Below are 14865 nucleotides of genomic sequence, written 5' to 3'. Positions count from 1 at the left end.
GGGGGCTCTCCAACACGGGTGATTTTACAGTGAAATCTGCTTACAATGCTCTTGTAAATCAAGTGGAGGAGAATCACCCAAAGGTATGGAAGTACATTTGGAGAATTGATGTGCCTCAGCGGGTAAGGGCTTTTCTATGGTTGGTGCACCATCAAAGAATAATGTGCAATGAAGTAAGAGTTAGAAGAGGCTTTTCAAGTGACCCTTGCTGTCCATTATGTCATGGGGATGTGGAAAGTACAGAACATATAGTGCGGAGGTGTCTAAAAGCTTCTCAGGTGTGGGAGAGGCTACTTCCTGTTCAAGAATTGCAATATCAAAGTTCTTTGAATTTTCAGGAGTGGATCCTTCATAACTTGAAGTTGAAAATTCAAAGTGATTTTGCCAATGATTGGGCTGCTGTGTTTGGTATGGTTATCTGGAACTTGTGGAAATGGAGAAATATTTTTATTTTTCAAGACAAGGCTACGGTTCTTGAGGAGAAAATGTCAAAGATTAAAAGAGATATGTCTGAAATTTATGAAGCTTTTAGGCTTAATAATCCGCTCCATGGAGACCATGCAAGGTATGAAATAAAGCTTATTGGGTGGTCTTCTCCTCCTCCTAATTGGGTCACTCTGAACACAGATGGTTGCTTTAAGGGATCTAGTAAGCTTGCTGGAGGTGGTGGAGTCTTACGGGATAGCTGTGGCAGATGGCTTAAGGGGTATATGGTGAATATTGGAAGCTGTAGTGCAGTGGAAGCTGAATTGTGGGCCGTTATTCATGGCTTGCGAGTGGCATGGGGAGAAGGTTATCGAAAGATTATCCTTGAGACTGACTCTTTGTTGGTGGCAGAGTGGCTTAATAAAAGGTGCAGTCCGAAGCTATCTCTTTATAACCTGATAAAGCTTTGTCTGGATCTTTTGAGTAAGGAGTGGTTGGTGGAGGTTAAACACATTTTTAGGGAGAGAAATCGAGTAGCAGACTTCCTTGCGAGTGAAGCTCTTAAGCATGATTGGGGTTTACAAATGGTCCACAATCCAGTTAGGGAGTGTAATAAGTTGATTTGGGAGGATATGATAGGCGTTTCTTGGTCAAGGAAAGTTCTTAGAGATATGGGTTAAGGTTTGTCTGTTTGTGGATTTTATCCCCTCCATTGAATCAAAAAAAAAATTCTAATTAAATTATGACTCGGTTACTTCTAATTATTAACCTCGGTCTTAGTCCTTAGACATCTCCCAGAATACCACCATACAGACGTTCTTTATATAAATTAATAGCGCAAATATGTATATTCAATGAGTTTTTTTTTTTTCTTCATCCAAACATGTTGTCGGCTTTGGGATATCTCTTCCTATCCTACTCACACAGTTTTATTTCAAGAAATTATCCCGCCTACGTCACTTGATCCTTTTACGTGTAGGATGCAGAATGTTATAAAACCGTGACGGATATTGGAACGACCCATCCCACACACCCACCCAACAGTAATGGGTTGTGCGTACAAGCCGGACCCATGAGCCGCTACCCCCAACCCCTCTCACCTCGCAAGGACACGAGTTGTTGAAGGTGAGAATCGAACCTCCCACCTCCCTTTAACATAGTGCGCAAGGCAACCTATGTCACCAACTAAGCCACGGGGGAGGTTCGATTCTCACTTTCAACAACCTACTCCTTGCGAGGGTGAGGGTTGGACTGTCTGGGCCATGGCCCAGGAAAGTACAATTGGTGTTGGTATGACATAGCAAATATTAAATTTTACATGGAATAGACAAAAATAAAGACGAGTAATGTGAGACAAAAATAGAGATGACCAATTCAATTCTCAAAGTGATTTGTGACATGTGGTTAAATAGCTTAGAAAACGTGGGAGTCTAGGGAGGGACGGGTGACAAGCATATGACAAAGAAAAAAATTAATAATAATGATAAATCAATACATGAGGTTGAGAAAATGCCATGCACTCGGAAACGGTTAATGAGGTGTACTTATTTAAAAATTGGATGTGTTTGGTTGAAGAATGCTACGATATTGGTCTTGACAGTCTCTGCTCTCCAACTATCTAACAGGATCCTCCAATCAACTTATGGAAAATCCAATGGGCCTCGTAACTTAATACTTTGGGTTATGATTTATGAATGTGATACAGTCGTATGGCTCCAAAGTTGTCGACCCAATGGGTCCAAACTCATAAATCAATAGATATGGATCGATTGAAAAACAGAGACGTAAAGTTTTCTCCGTCATCGAGTTCATAACGTGTGTCCATGTACAACATCTTTTTAACGGTTGTACTAAATGTCCCACAAGTTTTTGTCCCAACTCCCAATCCTAGGTGGCTTCCACGTAGGATTCCACCTCAGTAATTTGTATGTATATAAACACCCACACTCTCTCATTTTCTTCTCTTTCCCTCTTTCTTTCTTCTTTTCTCCCTCCCATTCATGAGACAACCACCACCACTATATCTTCACTGTTTGGCCACCGATCGGAGCCGTCGACTCACTAAACGGAAGTGCTTGATCACCACTGCCGTTTTTTGACTCACCACATCACCTATCGCTGCCCTTTTCGTCGTAAAAGGCACCTAAATGAGGAGGTCAACAAGACAAATTACGCCGATCTGACCACCTCTAGAGACATCTCTAACAACCAAATTTGTATTTGGACTCTAGGAGTCGAGATGCACCTTACCCATCCATTTTTCAACCTGATAGCTACTGGATTCCGACGACCTGAGCAAATTACATTGTTTTAGAAACAATGTAATTTGTCGATCCATACATCTAGCCACCTCCAACAATGTTTCCAACCACCTCTAGCAACAATTTAAATTTTTATTTCTTTTTTTCATATTTGAAAGTTACACTGTATTGAAAACAGTGTAACACTGTGTTTACAACCATTTGAATGGATGTGCCTCTGAAACAATGTATCTACCTTGTTATTCTTGATTGATTTTTGGACTATTTTTTTTTATGCAGCTTATGTTTTGTCTATTCTGAAAATTACATTGTTTTGAAAACAATGTAATCACATTCTGTTTGGAAAAAAACTATGGAATTGCATGTCTGTATGCAAAAAAAATAGTGTGACTGCATATCTGTATGTAAAAAAAATGTAATTGTGTTCTTTTTCGATAAAAAAAAATGTAATATCATTCATTTTTAATGTAATTTATGAATATGAATGATTTACTTATCTATTTGTGGTTAATGAGAGATGATGAAATCATGAAAGTGATGGAGAAAAGAAAAGTGGGAGATAAAAGAGAGAGTGTTTGATTTTTAAATTTTAAACAAAAGAGAAGAGGGAAAGGGAAGAGGAAAATTTGATTTTCCAAAAATGGACCACGTTAACATCTATTTCATGTCATCATGATTATGTGGCAATCCCACCTAGACTTGGGAGAATTTGGGTTAAAAAAAGTTGGAACATTTAGCATTTTTATCTTTTTAATCACCACAGTACCAGAGTCATCGTCGTAAGAACAACCGCTCACACCTTATTTTTTATCGAAAATGATAAAGATTACAGCAGTTGATATCTCAGTTATTCAAGCGGCAAAATTATATGCATAAAATCCAACTAAATTTGTATATTTGACATATCTCATATGCAATCATATGTGTACAACTCAACAGTTTGAAATACCAATTGTTGAGATTTCTATTATTATTGCTTTTTTAAGGCAGCGCACACATCTTACTTGGGACACTCAAATCCCTATTTACAATTTTAAATATACTTTTTGAGACTTTGATATCAACTTCTAGACTATTGCAATTATAAAAGAGCATTTTCCTGAATTCAATTCTTACATGAACCGTACGTGCACGAATATGTTGCAAAAATACCTCAGTGATAACCTAATGGCAATTTTTTTGGTCAAATTGCATGGACTTAGGAGGTCTGAATTTCGATTATCACTTGGAAAAACATCTTTGTGACCATGCATTGAACTTTATCAAACTTATATCGTCTTCAGATGAAAAATTTTTGTGCGTGTAGGCATGACTATTCAAGTTTAGACTCATATTGAATATCCAAATAATAAGCTTTTATTTAAGTTTGCTCCCATATTGAATTTATAAAGGATAAACTTGTAAGTTTAGGCTCATATTGAATATTCAAATGGTAAGCTTGTAAGGATATGTCCATATCGAATGTTCAAAAGGTAAATTCGTAAGGTTATAACCATATCGAATGTTCAAAGGGTAGGATGTTGGTATCGTTTTCAATTATTTAAAAAAAAAAAACAAATATTTTGCAAATTATTGAGCAGATCTATAGGTTATCCCATGCACACATGTAAAAAAAAAATTTAAAAGAAATTGTTCATTGAGACGGTATTCTTACCAATTAAGCAAATAAAAAAAAAATGCACACAAAAAATACATTAAATATCTACACACATGCATGTACATTTCCTGCCTTTATAACGAAGGAATTTGTACCAATCAAACTATATAAAGCCATTTGTGCACACCCAGCAATGTGTTCTCTTCAGAAATGCCAAACCCAGTTCAGGAATTCGAAAATTACTTCAACACATGGGTTCAACGCCAAGAGAAATTCCTAACCCAGCTCCAAATCGCAGTTTCACCGGAAAATATACACAAAATCGATGAACACAGAGGGTTAATCCGACAAGTCTTTGATCATTATCACAACTACTACCAAGAGAAGTCAAATGCCTCTAGAGATGACGTCTTCCTCTTCTTATCCCTTCCGTGGTACTCTTCCTTCGAAAGATCGTTACTCTGGTTCAGTGAGTTTAAGCCGTCGACACTGTTTGCTTTAGTGAAGGTTTCAGTGAGGGACTCGACGGAGGAACAGGTGAGGAAATTGGAGGGGGCGAAATCCGAGACGCAGAGAGAGGAGCGTGAGATTAACGAATCGATGGCGAAGCTTCAAGAACGGGTGGCGACACCGCCGATTCTTGACGTCGCGAGGCGGTTCGGGAGATCAGTTGACGCAGAAGTTATTGAATCGGAGGAGGATTTGGAGGGTTTGAAGGCGCTGATGCTGACAATTATCGATGATGCTGACTTGCTTCGTGGATCGACTGTCCGGAAGGTTTCGAAGATTCTGTGTCCGATTCAAACATTACGGTGGCTACTGGCGGCGGTTGAGTTTCAATTGCGAGTGAGGAGGTGGGGACAGCAGAGGGATGGACAAATAATGACCGTTGATCGAAATCTCCAATCAACGGCTTAGATTCTGTATACCAGTTAAGCTTTAGAAGTTTTTCGGTGTTCCAAGCCCAATGTTATTGGGCCTAATGGCTCTTGTTTTAGGAGAAAATCTTCAGTGGTTTGTGCGCATCACGTCATGGGCCTAAAATTGTATGCTCAATTCATAGTTATCGATATTTGCAAAACTGGGCAGAAACGAGATTCCAAGGTTTTGAACTTTGGAGCAATATACAAAGATAACAAAGTATGTTTCTTCAAGTTCAAGTTTATGTTATCTCAAAAAAATAAAAAAAGGTTGATCTTGTAGTAACTTTTATGTAAGGATGAATGTAGGACGAGTCGGTTGATTATCGATTCGATTTGACCAACCGACTATTCAAGGCAGACTGCAATAGCAATTCAATTTTGTGCATTCTTCAATAAGATCATAAAAATTTTAATTTTGAACCAGAAAGACATCAACTTGGTATTCCAAAGTAAAATGGGTTGTCAGCAATTATACAAATGCATAAAACTACTTCATGCCCCGGCCTCCTAAGCCACCAGAAGATCTTATCACACTAGATCCTCCTCTCGTCTAGGATAGGAAACTTGAAACGATGAAATGTAAGAAAGAAACACTGCAGGGAATCACTCATGCAATTTGTTCTCAATGTCCATCATTGGGAAATGCTTTGGTTGGTTATGTATTCGGATTTAAGGTCTACGATGCTTGAGGATGCTTGAGGTCGGGAATTCGAATAAACCCTATGTTGGACTGAGTGGTTACTCGGTTAAAAAAAACTAAATCCATACAAAAGAAAAAAAATTGAGCAACAGAAATCCAACAATTTAAGCAAAATCTTTGACAAAGAAACAATAATTTCTATGCTTGTAGCCGATAAGGAAATCTATTGAAGAACAGAGAAAAAAAAAACAACATCAAAATGCTTCATACACTATCTTCTTCCTGCCTGCTGGCATTTTGACGCATGACATTGGATACCCATCGATCCTGACGAACTGTATGCTCTTCCTTCTCCTTCATAAACGTTCAAAGAAAAAAAAGAAATTAAATTAAATAAACCAACGTCAAAAGGGAGTGTGAGATTTTCTCTTCTTTTTTTTTTCCTCTGTATTTATTTATATATTTGCCTGGCTCCATCCTGTCTGCCTTCTCGCACGCAATAAGAGTGGGTTTTGCACACAGAGAGGGGGCTACATTGTACTCGCTCCCCCTACTCTCCGAACGCACCAAAGTGACCTTCGATTAACAAACCCATTTCGCGACAATACCTTCTGCAGGCCAAGGACAGCTTGGTCAATACCCAAAACAGAAGAGGAATACATGTCCTTAACAACAGCCATTGCAGAGCAGTTTTAAGCCCAAACAAGAAGGAAAAATAACTGTCTTTTGTCTGGTTTATGGGGGGTTTTTTAGGGAGAGAGAGTGAGGGATGGAGTGAAAAAAGAGATATAGGGAACAATATGTGCTAGAGTGAGAGATAGAGGTAGATATAGCTTGCTTTTGGTAGTGGGGTTTGATTGGTGAAGAGCGGACGTAGTTATGGCAGGCAAAGGCAATGGGGTTTTGGATTTAGAGAGGCCGGTGAAAAGCCATTTTCAACCCTCTTTGTTCCTTCTCTTTCTGGTTTTGAGACTCACTATCTTGTCCCTTCTCTGGCTCTCTCTATCCTGTATTTCTTTCACACCCAATACACTATCAAATAAAATAAAAAAAATATTAATGATAAAATTACCATATTTCTTGGAACTGGTAGGAGTTTAACGTGGTTGCTTGTCTTTACAGTCACATTTTGTCTGTACAGTCACAGGTGTGTTTTTTGGACTCTCTGTCAATGTTTTTTCAGAGTGTTCAGCGATGGGGATGGCATCTCTTGCCAATTTGGTTTTAATTGGAACCTAATCAGCCTAATGTGTTTGGGCAAAATACGACTTTTCATTCCTCAATTATACGCGTCGTTTCATTTTTCGTCCTTGACATACAAACAAGTATACTTTGCATCTTAGTCAAAATGGTGACAAGCAATCGGATTTGAATTACAAACGTGGTTTTTTTTTTTTTTTTTAATTTTGTTTTGGCTATCTCAATGTGGTTGACATAGTCAAGAGTGCGAATCCCATAATAATGCAATACATTATACATCACTGATTTTGAGGCATTAAGATCTTGTTTTGACTTCTATATCTCAAGATGATATAATGATATATCCATCAACTTGCCAATTGGGCGCTAACATGAAGCTAGGCTCAATTTTGTAGCCCGGCCCATAATTGAGCTTCAGCCTTCAGGTAGATCTTGGTCCATACAGATCCAATTTCTTCCTACTTCCTAGCGTGTGTGGATTTGGACTCACTGGGCCTCAGATGCCAGCGAAACATGTTTACCTCTGTTCCAAAGGCAAAAACGCGCAAAGATACGGCTCGAAGGTGTGTTTTAGTCCAAACTCGACAACTTCACAAGGTGGTGGAGCCATGGAGGTATCTTGTTCCTGCCTTCAAGGGCATTTGTCATGCTTAAGAACTCGGAAAAGAAATAATCAAAGGTACCTTTGATTTATCGATATATGCAAGTGATGCTTTTTTTTTTTTTTTTAATGAATGCACATCAACTGTTTGAGAAATTGCCTAAACGCCATTTGATTTTGTTTTTCCTTCAATGGAGTTGCTTTTAAGTCGTCTCAAGTATGATGGGCCACTATAAAATGGAAATAAATCATCTTTCAATCAGTAATTATTACCATCATCGTGTATTTGTTTAATTTGTTTGGGAGAGTCAATGCTAGGCCTGCAACTTCTGATTTGCTAGTTATTTATGGTTTCAGGGAGATGAGTGGTGCTCCATTAACATTCTCAGTGGTACAATCAGGTAAATTTTCGTACACATTGATCACTTTAATATATTCCATCATCAATTTCAGTGTGAAAGTTATCATGGCATCCTTATTAGTGCCATTGTTGCTAAACAATGAAAACCCATTTGAAGATGAAGATTGGGTAGTGTTGACTTATGTTGTAATAAGAGTTGGAAGAATACGAATCTGCTGATGGGGTGCTTGTCGTTGATATATTGCTTAGTGTGAATAAGGAGGACATATCTGTCCTGACATGGAGCTTACTTATCCCAGCCAAACATGCCTTAAAGTTAAAACCCTGTCTTTTCATTGAGTAACAATTCATTTTTAGTAAGTGCTTTGCACCTTTTCTTTATGAACTCTCCACCATGCCAAAAGATATATTTTTCTTCATGAATCTTTTATTCTTCAAAGAGGAGCCCGCAAGCCACTCATCAAGTTGAAACAATCACACTTGTTGAGCACATATATGTTCTTGCATACATGGATGCAAACATTCGTAGTTGTGCTCTTGTTTGCCTGTTTTGTGCTTGTCTCAAGTTGTCTTTGGTGAATTACTGAAATGTGCCTACTAAATTACTAATCCTAGGCAATTGTTTGCTATTTTAAACCTCTCTCACCTAGTATGAGATTTTTTGCTTGTTTTAAATAACAGTGTCCACAATGCATGTGTTGTAGTAGCAATAAAATATGTTATGTATTTTAAATTTGAACAAATATTGTTCTGATGGAATAGGAGACTTGTTAGTTGTTGGTAGTTCCATCATCATCGTCGTCAAATCCTTAATTCTAGACTACTTAAATCCTTAAGGACTAGAGTTTGTGTTCAAGATTTTGATAAATCTTCATGCTTAGGACTGCCTGTGCATATGGAAGTTAGTAAGAGATTACCTGCAGTTGTTGAACTAGTGGTTGGATAAGCTAGCCATATCAAGAGCTAGTCATTAGAGTAGCATAAATCTCATTGATAAATTACTTGGATAACAAGGGTTGTAAAGAAAAGGAATAATTTTTATGTCTCACTCAGAGTCTCAGAGTACCTTTAATAAATAAAAGAGTTATTCAACTTGTGAGTGGAGGTTCACTATCTATGGTGAAACACGCTTGGTTCTTTCTTTCACGTCCATTCCAAAAAAATATGGAAAAAAATAGGAACTGAAAATAGAAATAAAAGACTTGTGTTTTCTTTCCCTTCCCTGTTCCTAAAAACAGAGACAAAGGTGCTAGTTCATCAATCAGGCCTACTCTTCTTTTCCAGAGGATAGCTTAGCTGAAGTGGTCCCTTCCTATATGAATAAAGGCTTAGTTTTTGAAATCAGAATCAGGAATCCACTTCAAAGAAATAATGGAAGGTTCCCACTTGTCAAAACCTTCCACGGTGACCAATAATTGTGCCTTTTCTGGAGTCTCTTTTCCTTGGATAACTCTCATGAATAAAGAGCAAGCATAGAGACGAAAAAAAAAACAAAATGTCCAAAAGCAAGGGGGTTATCTCGTTTGTGGGTCTATCAACATGAAGATGTTGAGTGTTGTGATGAAGAAGTTATTGATTAAATTCCTCAAATCTACAAAAGACAATTTATACATTATGTACATATGTATCTATTAAAAAAAGACAAGAATCTATAAGTGAGCTACAGCTTTCAATATAAAAATTATAAGGAAAGAAAATAGGAGTAATTTGCTCTATATTATATGTCTCTTAATAGTTTCAGAGACAGTATTGTTCTATAGATTCTATACTACCTCAACTACAACCCACCAGGCCCCTATGGCCATGATCATAAATCAAATTGGTATCTGTGTGGTCTTATTGACATTTGGTATCTCTATGGTCTTATTTGATGACTTGGTAGAATCAAATCTGCATGGGTCTGCCTCTTTCAGCATTTGAACAACCTCATTCATGGTCGGGCGATAGGATGGAGTCTTGTTGGTGCAGTGCATGGAAATCCGGAGTACCTGAATCATCTCGTCCCTGAATGACCCTGATAAGCGCCTATCCAATGCCTCCATAGCTCCTTCCTTGGTGTCTACTTTTGTCGAAACCCAATTTACAATGTTCTTGTTTTCTCCATACTCTGCTTCTACTGGCTTCTTCCCAGTTATCAGTTCCATCAATACTACTCCAAAACTGTAGACATCACATTTGGTTGATGCTTTACACGAATACGCATATTCTGTGACAAGCATCAATTTGTTGAATGAGATAGTTGAAAAATTCATCAAAACAAAGTGCTGAGATAAATGCATGACACAATTCTCATATGCTGACTTGTTTAAAAGAACTAAGTACGCTTGCACAAGGTGAAACGTTCGATTCCTCCTCCCTCAAAAAAATAGGAATAGAACCCCCTGTAACTTATCACAAAAGAAAAGAACTAAGCTTTTGACTGTTTGTGCAGATAATTTTCCCAAGTATTTAGATGCAACTTAATTTGCAGATGTAAATTAAGATGCCACTACCAAAACATCAGTGGACGGCTTGGTAAAGCATCATGGGCAACTGCTACAAGTAGTAGCTGCTGTCATAGGCCTATAGAGATACAACTTAAGACACCAGATAATATGTTAATGAAAGAAACTGTCATCTTAAATTTAAACAAAATATATATATATATATATATATATATATATATAGTGAATTGCAATTGAGTAATAACCTGGAGCCAAGTAACCATAGGTTCCTGCAATAACAGTAGTGGTAGAATCTTTCCCTCCTCTAGCTTGCAAAATCTTGGCTATGCCAAAGTCCGCAACCTTTGGCTGATAATTGATATCTAACAGGATGTTGGTTGACTTGATGTCTCTGTGAATAATTTTTGGCAGCAAATCATGGTGAAGATATGCTAAACCCTGTGCGACACCAAGTGCTATTTGATGACGGGTAGGCCAATCCAAAAGGATCCACCCTTTGTGTAGGGCATCCCAAAGGTTTCCATTTGGCATGTACTCGTAAACTAACAAGCTGCAATCCAAGCTTGAGAAGTAGCAGTATAACTTGACAATGTTTTTGTGTCGTATACTTCCCAGAGTTTCAACTTCAGTTTTCAACTCCTTGTCCAAAATCAATCGATCATCTGGAGCTGAATATTTTGTTTTCTGACTCCACAGCTGCTTGACTGCAACAACCTCACCACTTTTCAATTCAATTTTGTACACAGTCCCAGATCCTCCATGACCCACTATATTCTTATCAACCATGGCTTCAAGGATTTCCTGTTGGTTAAAACTTATTCGATGAAAGCTCTTTGCATCATATGAAAAGAATGACAAAGATAATGTCTCATCATGTTCCATCACAGTTCTTTCATTACTGCATCGGCGTTTTAGGAACAGTACAGTTCCAATGATGATGAGAAATGCCGAAATTCCAATAGCCCATATAGAATTCAGTTTCTTTCGGTTATACTTTAGTGAACATATGGGGAAATTCTGGTATGGTGAATTAACAGAAACTGACACACAGAGACCTGGGTTCCCTGAGAAGCTCTCCACTAAGCCTCCTTTTATCAATGATAGAGGTATTGGACCAGAAAGCCTGTTGTTTGAGAAGTTGATAGAGTTTGGTAACAACTCACATAGACTTTCTGGGATACCCCCAGAAAAGAGGTTGTTGGAAAGATCAAGAACATTGAGAGATTTTAAGAAGGAAAGTGATTCGGGGATTGAAGAATTGAGCTTATTGCTTTGCAACATCAGTAGATTGAGCTTCTTTAGACTTCCTATTTGAGAAGGCATTGGGCCAGACAGGAGGTTATTGCTGAGATCAATCTTCACCAGATTGATGGCTTGAGAGATTTCAGGAGGTAGAAAACCTGAGATATGGTTACTCTGCATAAACAATTCTGACAGGTTTCTGGCATTTTCAATTGTTTTCGCAATTGGACCACTCAAATTATTGTAACTCAAATCAATGATTGAAACCCGAGGAAGACTGAAAAGTCCTTCGGGTATTGAGCCTTCCAAGTGGTTATGACTAACTCGAAACCGCAGAAGAGTTTTGCAATTTTCATAACTATCTGGTATCTCTCCGGAAAACATATTATCCAGGACAAGAAAGTATTGCAATTTACCTCCCCGGCAAACCTCTGTTGGCAGTGGACCTGATAGTTGGTTCTCCGACAAGTCTACAACAATCATACCTGATGACTGTCCCAGGTTTTGTGGAACATGTCCTGTCAGTAAGTTGTCGTAAAGTGACAGTATGCGCAAGGTCTTGGAGTTTGCAATTATGCTTGGGAGTTCTCCTGTGAGGCTGTTGTTGTAAAGCTGCAGAACTTGGAGCTTGGGAAGACGGCATATAGATTCTGGAATCTTTCCCATCAATTTATTGACAGAGATGTCCAAGTCTACTAGCTCTGTTAGATTTCCAAGTTCCTCTGGTATACTGCCAGAAAGATCATAGTTGTAGTATAGCTCTAGCTGTTGCAAGTTCTTCAAGAACCCAAGTGCTGCTGGAATCTGACCTGTGAGAAAGTTGCCACTCAATTCAAGATCAACAAGAGATGTCATGTTTCCTATCGATGCTGGGATCTGACCATGAATGTTGCATGTTGCCAAGATCAAATATTTGAGCTTTATCAGCTTGGAAATATCATCCGGAAGTTTCCATGCACTGAATTCGGGATTCTCATTGAAGTTAAGCACCTCAAGATTGGTAAGATTAGTGAATGACAAGGGGAACTTGCCTGTGAAAATATTGTATGACATGTCAAGTATCCGCAATGATTTCAATGGTGATAGATCTGGAAGAGATCCACTGAGGTTCAAGGAACTCATATTGAGCTCCTCCAAGACAGTGCAGTTGATGATGCTTTCAAGGAAGTCTCGTTGGAGATGGTTGTGTCCAATTCGGAGAACACGTAACTCAGGCAGGTAAGAGCATATATCAGCTGGAAACCGGCCTGAGAGTGACCACCCTGATATGTCAATCTTTTCAACGTACCCTTCATTGTTGCAGCTTACCCCGGAGAAATTACAGTAAGGTTTCCCTTCTGTGACATCCCAATCTAACAAAACATTTCCCGATAGAGAAGTTTTCATGAGGCTGAAAAACTCTGACTGGTTAAAACTGATCCCTTCAGAAGAAAAGGACAGAGAAAAAAGTATGACAAAAATGAAGAAAATAGAATAATGATAAGCCATTTTGCAAGATTAGACAGAGAGGTGGAGAGATAGAAAGAGTGTTATATAGTGGACAGAAAGATAGTTAACTTGGTTGTTGCAGGGAAGGAGGTGAGGAAGAGAAGAAGTATATAAGTGGATGATTAAGGGGATCATTGGGTGCGGTGGTGGTACGCCTTGATGATGACAAAGTAGGTTTGTGCAGTAGTACTGAGAGAGATGGAAAGAGTTGTGCATATCTTTGCATAAAGAAGCTTTATGTTTATATTCCCACTAACTCATGTAGAGAATAACATCAGTGTTAGCCCGTTATACTGATTAGATTTTTCTGAATAAACTTAAACTGCTAGGAATCCAATTCACCGTGTCTCCTTACGATCACTGACCAGGAAATTTTGCTTTGATGGCTCTGTTTTCTTGCGTAATTGCCTTAGTTGGTATTTCAGGTATTTCTAGACCTGGTATATGTTGCTTGTATATTTCAGGTATGTCTAAACCTGGTATACGTTGCCTGTATATTACTTCTCTGCAGGAACTCATTATTTTATCATGCATATGCCAAAAAAATTTATACTTAATTCTAACAATCAATCACATTACATGACATCTATTTTGTTATTTGTGCTGCATATTGTGCTTACGCATGGAAATAGAGCCCATCTGCAGTCACCTGTTCAGTTGTAGGTTACTGATCAATAACAAAAGAAGCATATAGTGCCAAGCTGAAAGGAAGGTTTTTCAGTTGACCTTGTTGAGATTAGGCCTATTGCATGGCTGGCTGCATTCAGTCACCTACATGTGTGCCTGTGTAGTGCAAATAAAAATTTTCCCAGTGATTTTCTTTTCCATCCTTGGTGAATGGTAGTGAGGATTAGATTAGAAAATTCCTTACTGGATGGATGTGGATAAGTCGGGATAATATATTCTCTTGGTATAATCATGTTGGGCTATTGGCATTAAGAGGGTAGGGCTAGTAAAGGTAATTCGAGAGTACAGTATTATAATTAGAATCTATGTTGTCGACGTAGGACAATCATATGTGACACTTCGAGAGTACATGTAATAGAAACGATGATATTGTGACCCTTGTGGCCATGTGTTGGACTATTGATCCAAGTTACCTGTTGTCAGGTGAGACTATTGGCATTATGAGGGCAGGGCTAGTAAAGGTACTTCGAGAGTATAGTATTATAATTAGAATCTATGTTGTCAACGTAGGACAATCATATCTGACACTTTGAGAGTACATGTAATAGTAACGACGACATTGTGACCCTTGTGGCCATGCGTTGGACTATTGGTCCAACTTACCTGTTGTCAGGTGAGATAGTTATGTGCGCGCAAGCGTAACTTCTTGAGTTTAGTCTCATATCAGATGTCCAAAGGGTAAGCCTGTATAATATCGTTCTCGGTTACTAAAAAAAGGGTGATGCTGTGTTTCAAGTGAAAATTCTCTGGCAGACGACTTGGAAGATGGCTTCGGAAATAATGGTTATTAGAGAAATACATACGACTATATTAATGAGTTCTGATTTGGTTGCTTAACCTTGTTCTATGCCTTCAATTTACCTTTTGAAGTGATATTATTGCAACCAGGCTATGTTTAGGAGGCCTGGTCGCATAGACATTGATTCTATGTATTTTTATATCTATACATAACTATAAATACTGAATTATTTTGGCTAGGCTTGAGAATATACGCC

The 14865-nt window shown here is 38.3% G+C and overlaps 2 protein-coding genes across 2 annotated transcripts; one reads left to right on the top strand and one right to left on the bottom strand.

Moving 5' to 3' along the window:
• The first annotated feature begins 4417 nt into the window (after nucleotides 1–4417).
• LOC120000780 (protein RESPONSE TO ABA AND SALT 1-like) lies at nucleotides 4418–5488 on the top strand. Its single transcript, XM_038848902.1, has one exon. The coding sequence runs from the start codon at nucleotides 4495–4497 to the stop codon at nucleotides 5200–5202; it is 708 nt and encodes a 235-aa protein (XP_038704830.1). The 5' UTR covers nucleotides 4418–4494; the 3' UTR covers nucleotides 5203–5488.
• A 4218-nt stretch (nucleotides 5489–9706) lies between these two features.
• LOC119999323 (receptor protein-tyrosine kinase CEPR1-like) lies at nucleotides 9707–13766 on the bottom strand. The gene is made up of 2 exons (XM_038846823.1): nucleotides 10699–13766; nucleotides 9707–10215 (listed from the first exon to the last, which is right to left on the bottom strand). Exons 1-2 carry the CDS (start codon nucleotides 13181–13183, stop codon nucleotides 9824–9826), a joined length of 2877 nt encoding a protein of 958 aa, XP_038702751.1. The 5' UTR covers nucleotides 13184–13766; the 3' UTR covers nucleotides 9707–9823.
• Nucleotides 13767–14865: the final 1099 nt, after the last annotated feature.

The sequence above is a fragment of the Tripterygium wilfordii genome, chromosome 6 (genome assembly GCF_013401445.1).
Source record: "Tripterygium wilfordii isolate XIE 37 chromosome 6, ASM1340144v1, whole genome shotgun sequence".
NCBI classification, from domain to species: Eukaryota; Viridiplantae; Streptophyta; class Magnoliopsida; order Celastrales; family Celastraceae; genus Tripterygium; species Tripterygium wilfordii.
The sequence above is the reverse complement of the archived record's forward strand: the minus strand, read 5'-3'. Positions and strand labels throughout refer to the sequence as shown.

Bases quoted from the DNA above. Each gene is read 5' to 3' on its own strand.
- LOC120000780 (XM_038848902.1), top strand. From the start codon at position 4,495: ATGCCAAACCCAGTTCAGGAATTCGAAAATTACTTCAACACATGGGTT.
- LOC119999323 (XM_038846823.1), bottom strand. From the start codon at position 13,183: ATGGCTTATCATTATTCTATTTTCTTCATTTTTGTCATACTTTTTTCT. The intron at 10,216-10,698 runs GTTATTACTCAA...TGCTTGTCACAG, and splicing joins CTATGGTTACTTGGCTCCAG to AATATGCGTATTCGTGTAAA.